The sequence below is a fragment of the Manis pentadactyla genome, chromosome 11 (assembly GCF_030020395.1).
Source record: "Manis pentadactyla isolate mManPen7 chromosome 11, mManPen7.hap1, whole genome shotgun sequence".
In the NCBI taxonomy this organism is placed as follows: domain Eukaryota; kingdom Metazoa; phylum Chordata; class Mammalia; order Pholidota; family Manidae; genus Manis; species Manis pentadactyla.
The window spans coordinates 90,637,380-90,660,270 of record NC_080029.1 but is presented as its reverse complement, the minus strand read 5'-3'; the positions used below and the strand labels follow the sequence as shown (position 1 = coordinate 90,660,270).

The window sequence follows — 22,891 nt, the reverse complement described above, 5'->3', positions numbered from 1 at the left end:
CACTGTGTTGTATATCTGAAACCAATATAAGATTGTATATCAACAATATTTCAGCAAAAAAGTGGTTAAGATGATAAATCTTGTTATGTGTTGTTTAACACAATTAAAAAAACCCTTCCTTATCAAAATTCTAGTTACTTTCTTATAAGTGTGCTCTAGAATATCTCTGGGATCCAAAATGAGATATGGTTCCCTAGAAATGTGGTTCTCCTTAGCATAGAGTGGGCATTAACATTATTCCCATTCTAAATGATTCATTTCTGTTTGTATGGCCTGGGGTGGAGGCAGGGGTCCTGTAGGCCAGGTAGTCACAGTGGATGTTGGCTTCATTTAAAATTTATCTTTAGATTTTGTTCATACATGTTGGACCTGTGGTCTCTTATATTCATTAAACTTCCAAGTTTACAGTCAAAGTTGCTATATTTACTTATGAAAACTTTGATTTTGAAAGTGATTGATGAGAAAACAATAAAAAGCTCCAAGAGTCCTGCAGCATTCCACTGGGAACCTCATGCTGGTGTCACATAAGTTTACATCTTTAGGTATTCTGACGCATTGCTCCACTATACACAACAGAATACTAAGGAAGATCTAATTAGCAGTCTTCCGGCAATCTATTTTACCCCAACAAATGCCATGAAATGCAAAGAGAAGCACATGAATGAGTTTCTCTGTCATTCTCCCTAATGTAATGTTGGTTTTTTTATAACTTATTTTGGAGTAATTAAGAGATTCACAGGAAGTTGCCAAAAAATACACAGGAAGATCCTGAAAACTCTTTACCCAGCATCCCCTGGTGGTAACTCCCTGTGTAATTATAATATACCATCAAAACCAGGAAACTGACAGTGGTACAATCCACAGAGCTTACTCAGATTTCACTGTGGGTGTGCATGCACGTGTGTGTAGTTCTGTGCAATGTTATCACCTATGTAGTTTTGTGTAACCACCACAACATTCTAGATACAGAGCTATTCCATAGCCACAGGGCTCCAATGTTTCATCCTGTTTAGTGTATAATAAGGATACACACCTATTACTGTACCACAAAGTCGTTTTAACATTTTGTTGAATGTATTTCACTATAATTTGTTTCCTTTATAAGTCTGTGCATTTTATTTTATTCATTCAAAACCATACTGAGATGAGGTCAAGTAGGGTTCATCAGACTCCCAAGGGAATTCATGATTTGAACAAAGCAGAGCCCATGCTGTAGAGGGAATTCAGGCCACAGGTTTGTGTTAGACCTGCTGACTACAGAAGCAAGCAGAGTTTCACAGAGCACAGACTGTCTCTTAACTGCCTTCTCCTTCACTAATTTACTTGGTTCCTGGAAGATCTTTCTTTTCTCTGTGAATTGTTCCACCTGCTGTGGTGGCTACTGGGGCTAGTGGAACACTCTTCAGTATCTAATCCACCAGCTGAGTTGGACACTTACCAAGAATCAGGTGTGTTCACTGTCATAAAACTGTTTGAGCTACTTGTATTTTTAATAAAATTATATAATAAAAAATGAAATGTGTATGTGAAAACAAAAAGACTATTTCTTTGAAAATTAGACTGACTACTTCTGAAAGACTAAAAATTAAATCACTGAAAAAATCCTGTTGCAAAAGTATGGCAGGACAGCTGTAAGAGACTGAGGGAAAAATGTAAACACCAGAAAAATTTTATTCTCAGAATGCTCTATGAGTATCTCTAAGTTCTCTTTCCACTTAAAAGAAACTGCAGCCAGAGACCTTCGACTATACATTATAGATGTGTTCTGTATACAAAATGCCACACAATGCTCATCAGCTGACCTTTACTAAAAACAAAACAAAACAACTCTTCATCCTACATCAAAAGATTGGCCACTGAATGTGTTTTTAAATATTTTAAGGTAAAATAAAATGTTAAACCATACATTGTTTCTATGATTCTATGCTACAGCTGACCTTTTCAAGTATTTATCAACTCCTGGGTCTGACACTGAATAAGGAAATTTCTACTGTATTAGTGTGAGAAGCAGATAACATGTACTAAATACATGCAAAAACTCTTAAAAACATTAAGACACAAGGCTTTATTCCTACCAGCATTTAGTCTTGAAAGAAGTTGGACTTCATTAATAAACATAAAGTATCCAATAAATTTGAAAACAATTCATTAGTCCCATTTTTGTCTATATTTAGTTTGGTTTGTATTTAGGTTTTCTGCTCCTTATTAAGGCACGTGATCTTGTGGTAAAAAAGAACAGTATCTTATTACTTTGGCTCAAAAATCTTCCCTGCCCCATATAACAATATTTACTACAGTGCTTTTCAAACTCTGTATTTGAAATATTAAAAAAAAAAAGAATGAACTCATACTCCTATAGCCAGGAAGATCTAGGGCTATGGGCCAAGGGCACCAAATTCAAAGTTTAAGTATCATGTATCATCTTTCAGATGTAACTCAGGCATTATATTCTATAATTTATCTGCATTTGTTTCAGTATTAAAAAGTCTTTTATTTTGCTTTAAATCATCCAGTAAAAACTTGATGGGCCCCAGGTGTTCTGTGGCTTCACAGATCTCTCTGTATATCACTGTACACCCTTGTAAGAGAAGCTTGGGCCAATTCAATACAAATTCAATTTCAATTTGTGTTGAATGTAAAGAGAAATTTAATTTCAGTTTTTTAGAGAAATGTTACAAGATATTGGGCAATATCATACATGAGCCAATAAGGGCAAAAGGAAATCTAACAAGTTTATCCGAAGAATGAAGGCAAGAGGCATGAGGACAAAGAGTAAATCTTGCACTAACCCAGCTGTCCATCCCTACTTAGGTCACATCCACTATTTATGAAATTCTAAGATAGACTGAGGATCGCCATTATCCTTTACAGGTAGGGCTGGGTCTTTTTCACTGTGTTCATTCTACTGCTTAGCACAGTGCCTGGCACACGGTAGGAATTCAATAAATTATAGGGATAATATTAGCAGCTAAATCATACTGCCAGGCAGTTTGAAGTACCTGACATATATTAACTTATTTAATCCTCACAACATCCCTATGTGAATTCCCTTAAAACCCCAATTTACAGAACAGGAAACTGAGGCCCATAGATTTTTAAGTAAATTGCCCCAAGTCACATGGCCAAAAAGTAGCAGAGCTGAGATTCAAGTCCAGCCAGTTTAGTACCAGGCCTGACCTCTCAATCACTATACTCTTATAAATGCTTGTTCAATGAATGAATGAGTAAATAAATGATCTATAAGAAATGAAAAGCAAACATTTAAGCCGGAAGACTTTCTCTCCTTACAGTGCAGTTTGTTGCTTCGGCTGTTGAGTGGTTCTGGTCCATTCACATCTTTGCTCTTTTCATTATCCTCAATGGGTCGGAAATGAGCCAAAGTTCTCATGAATCCACGGAAGTTTACCTGGTCTTCTCTGATTGGGAAATACAACAAACAAAACACCATGTCAATCAGGGTGATTATTTCTTATAAATTCAATATATTGGCAGAGTTTTAGCTAGACGGGCCTGAGAGTCTATTTAAGAGGTCTCTTTCTCTGGAGAATCAAGAAAGATCTGAGGAATCAAGAAATGTGGAATAAGATTTGAGTCATATGCCAGAACAAACAGGCTGGTGAGTGCATATATTACTGGCAATAATGTCTCTGAGTAAAGAGGAACTAAATACCAATGGCCCACTATCAAGTTTCATTCATTCTGCCACCTATGTCTCCCCTGCATCATGTACACATGAGTATTTTAGGCCTCACAAAATAAGCCTTCATCAAGCTTCACCCTAACCTTCTGAGGTAGGTATTATTATCCCTACTTTATAAATGATTAACTAGACTTAAAGAAGTAACAAGACTTAAGAGGGTCAGTGTCACCTAATGAATTTCCTTACAGCTCTTTACTTGTATATTTTCACAAAGACCATATTGAGTAGAAGCAGGGCTATGTGATCAGGCAAACCAGGACTTGGACTCACTGCTTCAGACTGCAGAGAGCAGCAATTTGCCATTTGAACCCAATGACTCCCTAGCTGCCACCTATGTCTCCCCTGCATCATGTACACTTAGTGATATTTTAAGGATAATATTATCAAAAAGTTGCTTTAAAAATAAAGTTTACTTAAAATTCGAAATGGATTAAAGACCTGAATGTAAGTCATGAAACAATAAAACTCTTGGAAAAAAACATAGACAAAAACATGAGCAACTTCTTCATGAACATATCTCCCCGGGCAAGGGAAACAAAAGCAAAAATGAACAAGTGGGACTATATCAAGCTGAGAAATTTCTGTACAGCAAAGGACACCATCAATAGAAAAAGATACCCTACAGTATGGGAGAATATATTCATAAATGACATATCTGATAAAGGGTTGACATCCAAAATATATACAGAGCTCACGCACCTCAACAAACAAAAAGCAAACAATCCAAAATGGGCAGATGAGGAGGGCTGTACAACACAGAGAAGACAAGTAGTGATTCTACAGCATCTTACTATGCTGATGGACAGTGACTGTAAAGGGGATTGTGGGGGGGACTTGGTGAAGGGGGGAGCCTAGTAAACATAATGTTCTGCATGTAATTGTAGATTAATGATAACAACAACAAAAAAAAATGGGCAGAGTAGCTGAACAGACAGTTCTCCACAGAAGAAATTCAGATGGCCAACAGACACATGAAAAGATGCTCCACATCACTAGTCATCAGAAAAATGCAAATTAAAACCACAATGAGATATCACCTCACACCAGTTAGGATCGTCACCATCCAAAAGACAAACAACAACAAATGTTGGTAAGGATGTGGAGAAAGGGGAATCCTCCTACACTGCTGGTGGGAATGTAAATTGGTTCAACCATTGTGGAAAGCAGGATGGAGGTTTCTCAAAAAGCTCAAAATAGAAATACCATTTGATCCAGGAATTCCACTTCTAGGAATTTACCCTCAGCCCTGTTTGAAAAAGACAGATGCACCCCTATGTTTATTGCAGCACTATTTACAATAGCCAAGAAATGGAAGCAACCTAAGTGTCCATCAGTAGATGAATGGATAAAGATGTGGTATATATACACAATGGAGTATTATTCAACCATAAGAAGAAAACAAATCCTACCATTTGCAAGAACATGGATGGAGCTAGAGGGTATTATGCTCAGTGAAATAAGCCAGGCAGAGAAAGACAAATACCAAATGATTTCACTCATATGTCGAGTATAAGAACAAAGAAAAAACTAAAAGAAAAAAAATAACAGCAGAAACACAAAACCCAAGAATGGACTAACAGTTACCAAAGGGAAAGGGACTGGGGAGGATGGATGGGAAGGGAGGGACCAGGGTGGGTGGTGGAAGAAAGGGGGCATTCCGATTAGCATGTATAATGTGGGGGGGCATGGGGAGGGATGTGCAACACAGAGAAGACAAGTACTGATTCTACAGCATCTTACTACGCTGATGGACAGTGACTGTAATGGGGTTTGTAGGGGGGACTTGGTGATGGGGGGAGTCTAGTAAACATAATGTTCCTCATGTAGCAGTAGATTAATTATACCAAAAAATAAAAAATTAATTTAAATAAATAATTAAACAAAGTTTACTTAGTTAAAAAGCAGTAAGTACATTTTTTAAAATTTGGAAAAAATTTAAAGTAGAAGGAAAATTACCACTCCTAGTTCTACCAACCATCATTAGTATATTTTATTCCAGGAATCTTTCTTTGCTTTAGATAATTATGAACATACTACATATATAATTATATATCCTGCTTTTTAAAACTGTGAAGCATGTCTCCAATAAATATAAACACTTTGAAACATTTTAAATGTCCACATAATAAGTGTGTGGCTGTCCTATAATTTTACTATTCTCTTATAATTGGATAGATTTCCCCCCTATTTTTCATGATCATAATGTTTTGAAAGGCTTCTTTGCATATAAACCTTTTCTGGTACTTTAAATATTTTTATCCTGCCACAGGCTAATCAGCAGCCCTGTAAGAAATAATTGTAAAACTGGAAGAATGTTCTTTAATATTAAAAAGAGTGTCCCATATGAAATAACTACTTATCTAAGGCAGTCATGAAAAGAACAGTTTCCTGCTTCCTATGGCTACCCCAAAATAAATCCTAGTCTTACTGTGAATACATACATAAGTTGAGTCTCTTAAGTGCTAGGTAGACAGACACACAGATCAGAGACATTCTAAAAGTAGAGTTCAAAGGCTAGCTTGTGAGCCCACTATTCTCAAAAGAATGACCTTTAACAGTGACTGTAATGGGGTTTGTGGGGGGTACTTGGTGTAGGGGAGAGCCTAGTAAACATAATATTCTTCATGTAATTGTAGATTAATGATAAAAAAAAGGGGGGGATTACTCCGATAGGATAAAATTAACTGCAAATTAATGATTAATGCATGCTTTACATATCCTTAATTTTGATCTTTTAAAGGGTGTCAGATGATCAGCTATGGAAGTACATTTTTCTGATAATTCTTTCTCTTAAAAAAAAAAAAAGCAGTTCCTGTGTGGTGGTCTCCAATAGGTTCTTCACAATGGTATAAAGGTCATATCAAAGTGTGGGCAAACGGTTTGTTTGTGATTATACAGAGGATCAAAGCCTAATTTGGCTACCCAGAAAACGAATTAAGATACGATATGAAGAAGAACTTCCAACATCAACATCCTCTGGAAGAGTCATTCCAGAAGATGATCATCAAAAAACTTCAGCAAAGATCCTGGCGCTGTTGCAGTTGCAGCTGCATTCATCCCACCGGCTCCTGGACTTGCCATTGGAATGAAGAAGGAAATATCTAAGCTGGCCTGTGCATACAGTAAAACAACAAATTTGACTGGATCTATATTGTCGGAACTCAACCAAGAATTAGGAGAAGTGCAAATTGCAGTGCTCCAAAATCGTGCAACTATAGACTATCTACTGTTAAAAGAACATATGGGATGTGAACAGTTCCCAGGAATGTGTTGTTTTAATTTGTCTGATTTTTCTCAAACTATTCAAATTCAGTTAGACAATATCCATCATATTATTGATAAGTTTTCACAAATGCCTAGGGTACCTAATTGGTTTTCTTGGTTTCACTGGATATGGCTGGTAATTGTAGGTCTGCTTTTGTTATGTATCTGTATTCCTATTCTGTTAATGTGTGCACGCAATTTAATTAGTAGATTGTTAAAACCTATACATGCTTATGTTACTCTACAAGAAGTTATGTCAAAGAAATAATCAATCTTTCCATGTTTTCTTCCGTCTGCTATTTCTATAGCTTTTCTTCTTCCTTCCTAATTACAGTCCTTTAGTAGAATTCGTGCCTCATATAGAAAATTACCGAGTATCGTAACTCTTCCGAGTGGTAAAGATACCTCAAAACAAATGCTGGGCATAGAAGCCACAGGGCATAAATCTGCAAAGAAGTAAAAAGCTAACCTTTCAAAGAATATTGCTTCTCTCTCACTTACCAACTTTACATTTCCCTGTATGGCCCCGGAAGACGGCTGGTTAGCCAGAGACGGGTGAGATTCCTCAAGGGAGGAACAACCTAAGACAGGCACAGTCGCAGGGGGGCCATCAGGTGAGAAATTGGGGATCAACAGAGGTGAGGCTTAGAACCTCACCCCCCCTGTTCTGAGAGAAATCTTCTGCATCCGTGGATGTTTTGTTGCCCTTATCTAGCTTGGATTAATACTTAGTCTACAGGCACAGACCTGATCATCTACATTTGCCCTCTTACAGCACTAAATTATGTTTTCTACCTTTATCTTGCATCTACCTACCACCTCAGCATTTTATTTAAAAAAAAATAATAATAATAATAATAAGGGAGAAATGTGGGATTCACATATAAATCAAGTATAAAAATCAAACGAATAATCATATCTGACTTGATTGTTTATAGTTCATGATGCATGATCAAAACCAAAAGTTTCTGTGATATGACTGCCCTTGCACTGTTCACCATGTAAGAAGTTATTCACTATGTAAGAACTTGTTCACCATGTAAGAACTTGTTCGTTATGCTTCAGAAGATTGGAGACTGTTGAGAATTAGGCTTGGGGTTGATTAATGATTGTGCATTGAGTCCCCTATACAGAATTTTATTGTTGTTAACAACCATTTGATCAATAAATATGAGAGAATCCCTCTCAAAAAAAAAAAAAAACCAATATAAATAAAACTTTCAGAATTTTCAAGAAAAAAAGAATGACCTTTATTTCTTCAAAGTAGGTATACTGCTAATGGAGCAATATCTCATAACAAATATAATTAAGATCTGAGGAATCAAGAAATGTGGAATAAGATTTGAGTCATATGCCAGAACAAACAGGCTGGTGAGTACATGTATTACTGGCAATAATGTCTCTGAGTAAAGAGGAACTAAATATCAATGGCTCACTATCAAGTTTCATTCTTTTTTTAATTGAAGTATCGTTGATATACAATCTTATGTTGGTTTCAAATGTATAACACAGTGGTTCAACAGTTACCAACATTATCAAATCCTCACCTCCTCCAGTGCAGTATCAAGTTTCATTCGTTAAAAAAAAAAAAAAATTCCATCTGTATAGACTAGAGAAGAAACAAAAAACCCAGATGCCAAATATCTGTAACCGATTAGAGCAAGCAGCAGAGGTGCAGCTTGCTAAAAGCACTGCAGCGCTCAGTACTGGCCTCAGCCTCCTCGCATCTCCCTGCCTAGTGTCCTTAGTAACAGATCAGTGGATTTAAGATGGCAGGTGGTAACTGTAGTTACTATAAAGGTGGTTTGGCCTCATAAAATGCCTTTCCAACCAGCTGCTTCTTCAAATAATTAATGGTGACTGGAACTCTGAAAAAAACATGTTGGCAAAATGACTCTGCTAGGTTTACTTTTCATTGCAAAAAGTTTGGACACAAAGCATAGCTGTCAAAGTTCTCTCTGGACAGGGTTCAGTGTTCTGCATGGACTAAAAGAGGAATTAGAGAAACAGAAGAATTCAGCACAACAACCACACCTGAAACAAAAGGGCAATTCAGGGAGAGGAAAAGGAAAAAGTAATGAAGGGTAAGAAATTCAGGTCAACATGAATCTGAAAAGAGCGGGTCTCAGTCTTGATTTGATTGATTCCTGTCTTCATATAAACTGGCTCCTAGTCTTCCCGCCCCCAGTCACTCAAATGTACCGAGTGAAGTGCCCAACTGCTCAACTTGCAAATTACTTTGCTCTCAATTCAGAGTTCTAAAATTTCCTTTCTGGGCATTATCTGATTCCTCTCTGGGCATTTTATCTGATGGTGTCCTCACTGACACTTAGTGTCATTATTAGAACTGGCAACCATGTAACTTTTAAAGTCCTTTGGGTCATAGACAAGTCACAAGGAACCAGGAATGGATTATTAAAGAGATTACTTAAAACAAGATTTAGGCAATGCTTTATTCAGAAAATGGTACCGAATCAAATCAATATTTACTCAGTACTTTAAAGGCAGCGTATTAGGTAGTGAAGCATAACAAAAGCCTAGTTCTACATTAGACAAACCCACATCGATTTGAGAAAGTTTGTGTGATGGGGGAACTGTTTCCTTAGTCAGTGTCATAAAAGAAAAATAAAGGCTGTGGAAATGTTCCAGATTAAAGAAGGTTTAAGAGACATGACAACTGACTCAGCCTGGATCCCATATTAGAGGGGGCAAATGCTCTAAAGGAAATTATAGGATGAACTGATAAAATTGGAATATGAAAAATATATTAGAACAAAATAAATGGGGGAAATGCATGAAGGTGGTCAAAGGGTCTGAACATCCAGTTATAAGATGAACAATTTCTGGAGAGGTACAGCATGTTGACTATAGGTAACAAAACTGTATTGTTGTACATTTCAAAGTTGTTAAGAGAACAGACTATAAAAGTTCTCATCACACAAAGAAACTATGCAAAGCAAGAGATTAACTAACCTTACTATGGCAATCATTTTGCAACATATACACATAACATCACTATGCTGTATACCTTAAACAATGTTATATGTCAATAATATCTCAAAGCTGGAAAAAAATGATAAAATACATGTTTTATATTAATACATTGTAGCTCTTTATAGGTGCTGTAAGTGTAAATTACACACTAAGTTTCAAAGACAACATGACAAAAGAATATAAAATATATTAATAACTAAAATATTGATTACAAGTTGAATAATATTTAGATATATTGGGTTAAATAAAATAGGTATTTTTTATATTTGCCAAGTTCATTTAACTTGTTTATTTTTACTTTTTTAGTATGGCTACCAGACAATTTATAATTATATATGTGGCTTACTTATATATTTATTGGCTAGGACTGAGGGACATAAAGAACACATACAAATAAGGCAAAATATTTACAGTATAACAATAGATAAACCTGTGTACAAGATATACAGGTGTTCTTTGTACTATTTTCCATTTTTGCAACTTTTCTGTAAATCTGAAATTATTTTCAAATAAAAGTTTTTTAAAAGTTTAGTTTCACATCAAAGATAAATGGAGATTAAATACAGAATGTTGAAGATGGGCTTATACCTGTTTAAAATGTGAAGAAGGGTAAAACAGGTGAGATACTCTAGATATGATACTCAATATAGCAAAAGGATGGTGGCCTGAGGTAACCCGACCAACATCATTCTTCCAGATTAGCCCCAGAAAGGGAGCCCAACCACCACAGGGACTCACTCACCCCTCTGGAAAGAAGGCATTGATGATACGGTCTCCCAATGGATTGATGGCGAGTTCTGGAATCCGCTGGAAATCTTCCCGGCTGCCAAGAGAATCACCTTGATTTACAGACCATTGGCCCTTAACATGACTCCTTCAGTCATCCGAGAGTACAACCTAGCAAGAATATTAACTCCTGGAATTTACTTCTGTGACCAATTATCCAAGTAGCTGCAAAGAATAGCACTTTAATAGCTGTTGAGTGTTTCTTGAGCTAACTCAGGAGTGGAAGAAACCAGATTTGACTGTGCCACATTCCAGTGAATTCAGCACTCAGGTTATGTCAATAAACCAACTAACAAGCAAATACTAAGCTGTCTCTGTAAATGATTCCTGGGACATTACCACTTTGTACTTAGTATTAAGTTTGAAGAATGAATAGCAAATGCAAAGTGTAAAACACCACAGAGCTTGAACCGTGGGAGCAAAAATTCAGAGGGGCTTCCTGTACCCTTGGTATGATGATGTACAGCAACTATAAAATGCAAGGAATTCTGAGGTGATATTTATGCCCAAGGAAAGAATAAGATGGGACAAATAACTGATTTTCATACTTCTTTGCCTTGACTCTGGCTTTTTCTCCATTGCTTTATACAGTCTAGAGCTAGAGAAGTATTTAACCCTCAGACATAGCAAGAGCAGTCATCCCCTCACAACTTGGAAGTTATGCTGAAGTGAGTATTAGTTACCATTCACTGTGCACACATCATGTGCTGCCCTGTTTACATACATTATCTCAGTTCTCCAAGCCAACATTTCATCTATACCCTTTTAGAGCTGAGGAAATTGAGTCACTGAGATTAAGGAACTTGCCAGTGACAAAGCTAGTAAGTGACAGAAGGATGGTTTAAATCTAAGTCTGTAAGTCAAAGCACTTTCTTTTTTTTTCTATAAAAACCACATTTCTTTCCCATATTAAACATTCTGAAAGATTCTCTCCCCCAAAATGTTCAACAGTTATTTTTTAAGAAGTTCTTGGCTGATATTCTGTGCCAAAAATATAAGGCTGTATACAACAAATCTGTGCTGTACTCTTCAAAAATATCAATGTCATGAAGGACAGAGAAGGCAGAGGTTTGTTCCAGATTAAAGTGGACTAAAGAGACATACAACTGAACTCAATGCATGATCCTATACTAGGAAAAAAATGCCTATGAAGAACATTACTGAGCTAATAGGTAAAAATGGAATGTGGACCATATAGAATATAGGGATTATATAACAGTACTGTATCAAAATGCTAATATTTCCTGATTTTAATATGAGAATGTTCTTGCTACGGGAAACAAGTCACTGAAATATGTGCCAAAATGTTTGTAATTGCTAAGTCTGGGTATCAGGCATGTGAAAATTCTTTGTATTATTCTTGTAACTTTTCTGTAAGATTGAAATTATTTCCAGTTAAAAAGTTAAAAAAAAAAAAAAGGAATATAAACTCAAATAAATCTGCTTCCTGCCTTCAAGATGTTTACTAACAGAGGAGATAAAACTTAATCCCTTCACCCTCTTTGTACTAAATGCTAATGAAATGTCCCTATTTTACCCAGGAACCTTTCACACTCTGTTTGTCTTGAGGTTTAACATTTACACAGTGGTTAATTAATTCAACAAGTTCATCTCTACCACACCTGGTGGTGACACAGGTGGGAACTGATCTACAGGACTGAGCACAAAGCTCTGAAAGAGTAACTCTGGATTCTAATCATCCTTGATCCTTAGGGTAATAATTTTTATATCAATGAATGAATCAGAAGAAGCCTTTCATAAGATAACTGGTTTGCTTAAAATGTGAAAAGCTAAAGGAAATGACCGAGGTCCTGACTATTTAATTCAACAAAAGTGCTAAGCTGTTATTACATAATTTGCTCTAAAATACAAAGTCCACATTATCACCAAAATGTAGCTCCTCTTGATAGAAGTTAAGAAACAATAACTACTTCCTTTTAAATGAAGATTAAGGCTGATTTGAAGTGCTAGGCCACATACCTCAGTTTAATGTCTAACAAGTTTAAGTAATTGTAGCTGAGAAAAGCCACAGCTTAAATACCAGATCTACTATCAGGTGCTAAGTGCACAAACTAGCCTGAGCTCCTTTAATCTCAATTAAGGATCTAGTCTTAGACTTCCAATATCAATAGAGACCTAAACACTGTCCTCTGACATTTTCAAACTTTACTCTTAGAATTTAGGTTGTATATACAATGTAGTTCTATAAGACCAAGGGAAATAGTATTGATAGTATCAAAATTAAAATGAAAGAGTATAAAAAAGTTTGTAAAATGTTAATATAGTTTATTATTATTAGTTGTTCTATAGTTGAATGGAGATCACCTGGGCAATTTCTCTAAAATTTGTCCACTGATACAAATAGAGAAAAAAAAAATTCTCCAAACAGCCCACACACCACATATGTACAATTCACTGAAATGTAGATTCATGTGTACTCATAAAACAAAATACCAATATTATATTCTACCTCATAGTACATCTAGGGAAATTTTCCTCAAAGATTTTTTAAGAAAATACATTATTACCAATTGTAGGAATGTCTGAGATTCAAATCACATATAATGGAATTCTTTGTGGCCAAAAAATTCCCAATGAAGAGTGGTTTTCCAGACATTCACAGGCACAGGGATTCTTTGGAAAAATCAGAGTTTGGGAGACCTTTACTAACCAGAAGTCTAGCACTCTACACTGATCATCACTATGCAGGTCCCTTTTTTTTAGAGAATCAGCCACACAATTAGCTGCTTACGTTTCAAGGAACCAATGACTTACACATAATGAGGACATTAAAATCTGCTAATAATACATACCTGTGGGAACACATTCAATTAGGAAAATTTTTCCACATTTAAATAATAGAGATAAATCATTTACTGTTTATTTAAGTATATATATATTTATAAACATTGAAATGACAATTTCTATTACTTAAAGCATTTAATTAATACTTAAATGAAATCAATACATTTTTTTGTTTTGGTAATAGAATTCTTTTCATATCAAATGTCAGTAAGTGCTGAATCTAGTTCTTACTAGTTTTAGTGGTATAGGCCTAGATGGGCTTATTTGCAAGACTGCAGCTGACTTTTGGTTGAGGATATAACGAGCACATACACATTTCTCATTCTCTGAAACCCCTGGAATGTCAGCTAAAGGTACACATGGGAACATAGCCATGACATAAACAGTCAAGGTGGGAGGAGTGTACTAATAAACAAGAGGTTTTGACAAATTCTGGAAGTCAGAAAATACATGCAAATACAGTGACAAGTAAATCAGAGTAGAGGGCCCATGAAACAGCTGTGGCAGAGTTGAGAACCAATCTGCCCTGCAGAGTCTCTTGAGGCAAGGCACCACACTCAGAGCTGCCAGGTAAGGGAAGCAGCATTCAGGGTAATTAATTAAAGAACTTTTAAAGAATGGGCCAGCTGCCCTCTGCTGCCAGTGCCCATTCCCAAAATGTAAAACTTTTTGGCTCCAAGATAAAAATGAAGAACTGCTATGAAAAGAAACTGAAAGATCTACCTGGGCAGGGCTTCAACCAAGTGTGGGAGGTTGGCCCACTTGGAACACAGTTCTTTTATTTGGGAAAGAGCAATGCAAATCTGTCCCCTTTTTCCCTGACCACATATCCTTAAGTAAGGTCTACTTGCTCAGAATACAGAGGACTTGAAGTCAGCCCTTCCATCCAGGGAAAGACCTATGGAGAAACAACAACAAATAAACCCATGCCAGTTTTCTACAGTAATTCACCCAGGCTTTTTTGTAAATATGAATGGACAACCAAAGCTCACCAGATACTCTGGGGAAATTAATAGCACAAAAGAGTAGGATCAAGCAATATAGACACAGTTGTAATTGAAGGAACAAAGGAGAGTTCTGAAAGATTCTACTAAGTAACCCCATAGACAGATGATACATTTTTACATTTGTAAAACTAAAATAAGCTACTATGATAGAGCAGAGATCAGAGAACTAGAAGTTTCTTAGAAATTAAAAATATGTGGACTAAAAAGATTTGTCAAAAGGACTGAAAAATAAATTCAGGGATATCTTTCAGAAAACCAAGGAAAAAGGCAAACAGCCAGAAATGGGAAAAGTTGAGTCATGGTGGTCCAATAATAGCCAACTAGCACAAATAATAAGATAAGTTAAAAAAAAGGAGTGGAGAGAAAACAATAACAGAAATAACAGAAGAAAACTTCCCAGCTAAAGAATGTATTTTTGATTTGAAAAGGTTCACCTAAGCCTGAGCAATGAATAATGAAAAATAATCCCCAAATAGGCACATCTTTGTGAAATTTCAGAAAATCAAGAGAACAGGTAACAAAAGACTAGAGGTCACTATTCATCTGAGCACTTGGATGGGTTCTGAAAAGTTCAAGACAGGCCTTGAGTTGAGTTTGCCAGTAAAAGCTGAAGAGAGTTAAATTGCTGTGTATTACAAAAGAATTTAGAGTTCACCAGGAAACTTCCAAGGCTAGAGGGAGTAAAAGAGAAGAGAAGGTTGGGGGAAAAGGGAAGACAATCTAACAAGATGGTCAGATGTTGAAATAACCATTGTCTAGATGCACAGCCAGGGTGAAATCCCTGATAGTGGGTGGGTTCACAAGATGATTTACATATGCTAGTTGTGTACTATGTAGCACAATGGGGTAATTTCTTCATACTCTCAAGGTGGCTTGGGGCTTCTTCCATATTTTAATCCTTACCAGGATGGAGATTTAAGACCTAGGGCTTTGTAAAGCTGAGTACAAAAACATCAGTTAGATACAGGTAACCATGAAATCATAAATTACCCTATCACTTCCCACCACCTCTTCCCTCACCAAGAATTTGCAGAAATCAACACTACAAACCAGCGGACAGTGCCTACTACATCAAAGAGACTCAGTAAGTACCTATCAAATCAGTGAGTGAATACATTGGCTTTCTATAGAGTGTGTTTTAGGAGTTGAGCAAATCTGACTAGATTTTAAGAATCAGGTAACACTAGCTGACACTTGGAAAGTTTTCACCCTAAGGAGAAAAAGCTCCTTTTTTAAAAGCTTTTCCATTGTTTTCCAGCAAACAGTGAAAGCAATTAAAACACATACACATTTACAAATCACCCACCTTCCACAAAGAAAAAAGGACTCAGAACTAATGTGAATTCTGTATCTTTACTTAGTAGTTAAAGCTAAATTTATGAGGAAGATGTAATCCCAAAGTCAAATAAATTATTCAAGTATTGGAACTGAGAGGAAAAAAAAATAGAGATTTCTAGTCTATTTTATTTTTCAAGTAAAAATTTACACAGTCTCTTTAACAAACGGTGCTGGGACAGATGGATATCCACATGTAAAAAAATAAAGTTCGACTCTTATCACACACCATACATACACAAACAATAACTCAAAATAAATAAAAGACCTAAATATAAGAGCTACAACTATAAAACTTTTAGGAAAAAAAAACATAGGGGCAAATCTTCATGATCTTGGATTTGGCAAGACACTGAAAGCACATAAAACAAAAGAAAAACTAGATGAATTGGATTCATCAAAATTTAAAACTTTTGTGCCTCAAAAACTCTATGAAGAGTGAAAAGACAATCCACAGAATAGGAGAAAATATTTGCAAATCATATATCTGATAAGGGTCTAGTATCTAAAATACCAAAAGAACTCTTATAACTCAACAACAAAACAACGATCCAATTAAAAAATAGGCAAAGGACTTGAATAGGCATTTCTCCAAGGAAGATACACAAACAATAAACCAGCACATGAAAAGATGCTCAACATCAACAGCCACTAGGGAAATGCAAATCAAAACCACAATGATATACCACTTACATCCACTAGGATAGTTGAGTGAGAAGACAGATAAGTGTTAGTGAAGATGTAAAGTTTGAACTCTCACACATTGCTGGTGGGAACGTCAAACAGTACAGCCACTGTGGAAAACAATTTGGTGGTTCCTCAATAAATTAAGCATAAAATTACCATATGACCCACAATTCTACTTCTAGGTATATGCCCAAGAGAATTCAAACATACGCCTACACAAAAATGTTCATAGCAGCACTATTCACAATAGCCAAATGTCCACCAACTGATGAATGGATAAACAAAATGTGGGGCATGCATGTGTATACACAGCTACATACAATGAAATATTATTCAGCCATGAAAAGGAATAACATACGTGCTGTAACCTTGAAAACATCACGTTAAATGAAAGAAGCTAGTCACAAAGGGCCACATACCAAGGAAGAATGGGATATGTCTGCTTAATAGGTACAGGGTTTCCACCTGAGGTGATGAAAATGGAATGAGTAGTGATAACGGTTACCCAACATTGTGAATGTACCTACTGCCACTGAATTGTGCATTTTAAAATGGTAAATTTCATGTTGTGTATTTTGCCTCAAAAAAAAATAAAAACAAGAAAAAGCACCTAGTGTGGTCTTTGCCTGTGGTAGGTATCCCATGGCTGTTAACTTTAATGACTGTGCAGCATGATTGTGGTCAATCCCTGCTTCCAGGGATGGCAGACTGCACCCCAAACAAACACAGCCCTATGTATTTGTCAGCATTCTCTAGCTCTTCGGCCTAAGGATTAGCAACTATATTCCTTCCTCCTTTATGCTACATTCCACACCTGTGCCAAAAGTCTTCCAATGAACTCCTAAACCATTTCCTGCCAGCCACCAGAAAGTCAGACAGCTTCACTCTGTTTCAGTCAGTCAACACTGAGGAACAAGGGTAACCAATGGTTTCTACTGAGAGTTTGGTTGGGAGGTGGTAGGTAGTAAGGAGATACTTCACTGGACTATGATAACACAGTTACAAATATAAAATGATAAGGCATTAGACTACTCTAAAATCATATATTTAACTCTAGACCAGGGTTTCTCCGCTTTGGCACTTTTGACATTTATAGCAAAATAATTCTTTGTTGTGGGGGGACGCCCTGTGCATTGAAGGATGTGTAGCAGCCTCCCTGGCTCCACCCACTGGACATCAATAGTATTCCCCAGTCCTGACAAAAATGTCTCCAGACATTTTGCCACCCAGGAGCAAAACAGCCCTCAGTTGAGAACCGCTGCTCTAAACTAAAATACTGAACATCCTATCTAACATTAATACACATAAAGTGATGAACCCTAGGATTGGGTTGGGAAATGAGAGGACAGAGGAGAAAATAATCTAGACCACATTGGGTTGCTACTGCTTAATTTCCTAAAAGCTAATGTTTCCGAAAGGGCTATGGGAAAAACTGAGTAGAGAGGGCTGAAATTCCCAAAAGTGTATTCCTAGGACCAGAACAATGGCAACTCAAACTAAGGGGAGTTGGAGTAAAGCAGCAAGCACCTATTGATAAATGTAATGTCAATGTTGTGCTTATGTAATTCCATTGTGCATTAATGATACTTAAAGAAAAGTGAAGAAATGCTATTGCTCTCCACACGCTGAATGCCCATCATGACTGCCCTTGGGATAATAAAAGCAGCTATTCAGACATTGCCAGACAATAAAGACAGGAACTGCCTACCTGAGAGTCCCATTCTCTCCTTTGTCCAGGCTGGTGAACCGGCTGTAGAGGCGGGTGATCTGACTGTGGGAAACTAGAGAACACAAAGTTAATCTGAGTTGGAGAAATTGCCCTCCACTCAAACTGAACCAGAGTGTGGCCCTTCGGAAGACAGCTGCCTTTCTGGTTCCAGCCCACCATTAAATGCTTCAAAGTGAATAGAATGGAGAGATGTGTCAACTCTAACTCATCTCTAGGTGTCAAACCAGAAAATTTTAAAGCTAAAGAATGAAAGGAGAAAATAAACTAAATCAGGGGGAATCAAAATTGACTTCAGGAATGAAGTCTAGGCTAAATTTAAGACAATGATTTAAATGTCGGGTAGTTAAGATTTAATAAAACAAAGTCAAATTTAGTTTAAGAGGAAACTGTGAATCTTTCACCTTTTAGTATAGAGGCTATGAAAATGCATGCTTTGGTTAAAAATATATACCTACTAAACAGTTTGATGTTTTAGGCTAGCTCTGAATCAGAACTGGGTAGGTAATTTGTATTGAATTAAAGATTGGGGGATATCAAGCAGATTCTATTTGTAAAATATGGTTTACTCCTGCACCAAGCATTAGTGGCTTTATCTTTCCCTGAGGACTGACCTTTGGGTAAAAGATCACCACAGCCTTGGGTCAGCCTCTTCTGTGACTGCATGGGCTCCACTGAGTTCCCAGTAAAGAAATGGGCTCCAAGAAAGCAAATTTGGCAATTTGTAGAATGGTCATGCTATCACTCAACAACTGCAAGGAAGCGATTTTGCTCCTATTTTGGATGAACTCAAGAATAAGCTGGCAATTAAAGTGAGATAATAACTGCAGGTACACAATAAAACTTTGAAAATGCAAAAAGGAATTTCTGGGAAATAGTTTACTCACCTGGCACACTGGAGGTAGGAGGGGGAAAAAGGAGTTAATCAAAGGAGAAAAGAACACAGCTAAAAATGGTGTGCCAAGTGTGGACTTTGCCCTAGCTGTATCTTCAGAGGTTTAAGGGGTGGTTGAAGGAGTTCTGATGGTCATCCTCCTCCCCCAGCTCATGAAACAAAAATCTATTTGCAGTTTTAGGAACAATGGGACAAAGGAAACCGGGGCACAGCAGGAGAAGCAGGAAGTGAGTGGCCCAGAGCTAGGATGAGAGGACATACTACGGGTAGCTGTAAATTCTTCAGCATCAGGTTTCACCCCAAGAGGGCTGTGTTCTGTACTAACTCTTAAGGAGAGCAGAGGGCAGAAAGGGAGGCAGAATCATGCCCTGCCAGGCAGAGCCAGCAAGGGTCTAGGCATGGAAGGTGCCATTTTGGACCTTTCAGCCAGCCAGGCGGGTGAGAACAGCTCATGGAAAGAGTACACCCTTGTGAGGGTCAGGCTGACAGACTTTGATTCCATTCATGGCACCACTGCTTAACAGTCAGGGATGAGTGACCTGGATTGTGGAGAGAACTGAGTCCATGAGAGAAGAGTGCTTGGCAAAGTGTCTGGCACACGCTAAACACTCCAGGTTAGCTATTATCATCATCTTTACATCGTGCGCCTGAAGGTACAGTTTTATTGCTGCACTAATTAATCTTCACTTTTCTCCTGACTCTGCCAGCCACAGCAGTTTTCTTCAGGAGCCTGACCAGTTTACCCTGGCTCTGGCCATGGGCCTCCAAGGCTGCTTGCAACTGTAGCTCCCTTTAGTTTAACAAAAATAAGTCAGTTAAAGAATGACTAACTTTCCCAAGAGATTTTTTTGAAAAAATACAAAATATGTTCACAATATTAGCACCACTCTTTAAATTTCTTCATATACCACCTAATAACAGTCACTTGTATACTTTACACAGTCATAATAGCTTACTTTTCATCTGTTAATTCATAATTTTTTTATATTGCTTTGGAGTCCTTTTTAATAACTGCATATTACATAGTCTATTGGATCAGTTTTAGTACTTACAGGATTATATATTTCAGATTACTTTTCTTTAATAGGCAAAACATCCAAATTGTTTCTTTTTATACTAGGTTTTTTTTTAACTTGAGAAAATAATCCATGCACATGGTAAAAATGTAAATAGTACGAAAGTGTGGACAATGAAAAGCCTTCCTAACAACCAAGTTCCCTAATCTCCCTTGCCAGAGGCAAACACTATTACCAGTTTCTTGTGAATCCTTCTAGAAATTCTGTATGTGTATATATAAGTATGTACAGCTATTTACACAATTTTAAAACTGAAAAGAATATTGTCATATAGTCCATCCCCTTCAACTAACAAATGAGCCATTAGACATCTTTCTAATCTGGATCATCTGAAAGAACTGGGTACTGAAACCTCTTATAGTTTGATTTTCTAAATTCCCATAGGAAGTACTGATACAGCATCACACCCCGTATTTCAGACAAAAAAGAATCAGTTTATGGTTGCTTGACTTCATAATGTACCAATATGTTAAAAATAAACATGTAAATAAGTAGCCAAACACCCATAAAACTGTTATGTTCCAGGACAAATGTGGGCTAAATGGAAATCAGTGGAGAAATGTAAAACCAAATGTCAACTTGTAACACAACTCAATATGGTCACATCTCAATCTAGCTCCTAAATTTGAGAACTAGTGTTATAAGGATAGTTACAAAGAGCTTTGTTAACAACCAAGAAAAGAAGAGAAAGAAGGAAAGAAAACTTTAATATAGGTGCTAAACCCTCTATAAAGTAACCTTTAAGGCACAACCTAACAGCCACGAATGAAGCAGGACAAGTTTCTAGTAAACTGTTCTCACCAGAAGGCACTAGGCTAGCAGGACAGGTGTCCAAAACCTGCACCATTCTTGGCAACCCAAAGGAAATCTCAGAAGTTGACAATTACTCTCAGAAAAGGTTGTGTACATGCACATGCAATGAATGAATGAAGCTATATTTTTCTCCATTGATGGGGAAATTATTTTATATCAGTGAAAGATTACTTGAAAGACCCTGATAATCTTGCTGATTCACAAACCTTTCTATCATCACTACCTCACGCTCAGAGGAGGAAGGCATTTCAGAAAGTGCCAAGCACTAAGGAGGAATGGCAGAGAGAACAAAGATGAAAATAGAGTAAGAAAAAAGCTACAGGCAGATTTCAGAGATATTGCAAGTTCAGTTCCAGACCACTGCAATAAAGCAAATACCGCCACAAGGCAAGTCAAATGCATTTTTTGGTTTCTCAGTGCATATATAAAAGTTATGTTTGCACTATAAGGCAGTCTATTAAGTGTACAATAGCATTATGTCTAAAAAAACAATGTACATACCTTGATTGAAAAGTACTTTATTACTTAAAAATGCCAACCATCCATCTGAGCTTTCAGCAAAGGAATAATCACTGATCACAAATCACCATAACAAATATAATATTAATGATGAAAAATTAAAAATAATGTGAGAATTATTCAAATGTGACACAAAATGTGACATAGAGACATGAAGTGAGCAAAATGCTATTGGAAAAATGGCACAGACAGACTTGCTGGATTCAGGGTTGCCACAACTCTTCAATTTGTAAAAAACACAATGAAGCGAAGCACAATAAAAAGAGGTATGCCTGGATTTTGCCCTTGTCTTTATCTGAAATCTTAATGCAGAACAGATTGATAACCTAGAGAAAGCACTCAGGTGCAACCAAAGTTACTCTAGATAAAAGACTGATAAATTGAAGCCTGCATCCCTAACCATTCCTTCTGAATGCTCCACACCTCAACATTTCCTGTTTTCCCTGGCAGGAGGACTTCAAGAGATAGCCTACTCTTTTAAGGGAACCTACAGATTAAAAGAGACTTAAAAAACATTTTTAAAAAATACCCAATAGCTTATTATTGGAGAAAGCTGAATATGGACTGAATGGTAGATAATATAGATTTACTGTCAACTTTCTTATGTGTGATAATGGTATTATGGGTATGTAGGAAAAAATCCCTATTCTCAGGAGATACATGCAGAAGTATTTAGGGGTGAAAAGCTCTGATATTCCAACTTTCAAATGGTTCATCAAAAAATATACGTAAGTAGATAAAGCAAATATAGCAAAAGGTTAACAACTTTTGAATTAAGGAAGACGGTGTGTGGATGTTCATTATATTAACTTTTCTGTAAATTTGAAATTTTTCATCGTAATAAATTGGGGGGGAAAGTACAGAGCTTTACAAAATCACTTAACCTCAAACCAGCTGACAGTGTTACTTATATGCGCATTTCCACTTCAAATAGGAGCCACAAAACAGCAGGGTCTTCTGTACATACAGAATCTCCAGAAACTCTGGCATAGCAGTTGAGGGCAACTAAGGGGTCCTGCATTTTGAGATAGTAGCAGCCTGAAGTTGTGGAAGTTGTACGTAATGTAACTTCCACTTACTTCCTAGCCTAGGATATTCTTCTCAAGCAATTGCCTTTTTCCAGGCTTGTGCTCTCTTGTCGCACTATGTACAGAGAAACCTACACCTGTTCTATCATCACTACACACTTTCAAACAAACAAAATCTCACCAGCCTGTAAAACTTATTTCCTAAACCTGTTCTATCTACACCCACTCCATACCACATGACACACATCAGAAGCTA

General features: G+C 36.8%; 1 protein-coding gene across 3 annotated transcripts in view; it reads right to left on the bottom strand.

Moving 5' to 3' along the window:
* CHP1 (calcineurin like EF-hand protein 1) overlaps positions 1–22,891 on the bottom strand; it is a 48,729-nt gene that overhangs the window by 22,348 nt on the left and 3,490 nt on the right. For 2 of the 3 annotated variants that reach the window (XM_036923812.2, XM_036923810.2), the window contains exons 2-4: positions 18,287–18,359; positions 10,701–10,781; positions 3,289–3,416 (exon numbers count right to left, since the gene is read on the bottom strand). In XM_036923812.2, the coding sequence (XP_036779707.1) occupies positions 3,289–3,416; positions 10,701–10,781; positions 18,287–18,359 (282 nt within the window). Of the gene's footprint in view, positions 1–3,288; positions 3,417–10,700; positions 10,782–18,286; positions 18,360–18,918; positions 20,974–22,891 lie in introns of those variants that run through there. The other variant, XM_057488706.1, reaches the window with a different exon arrangement.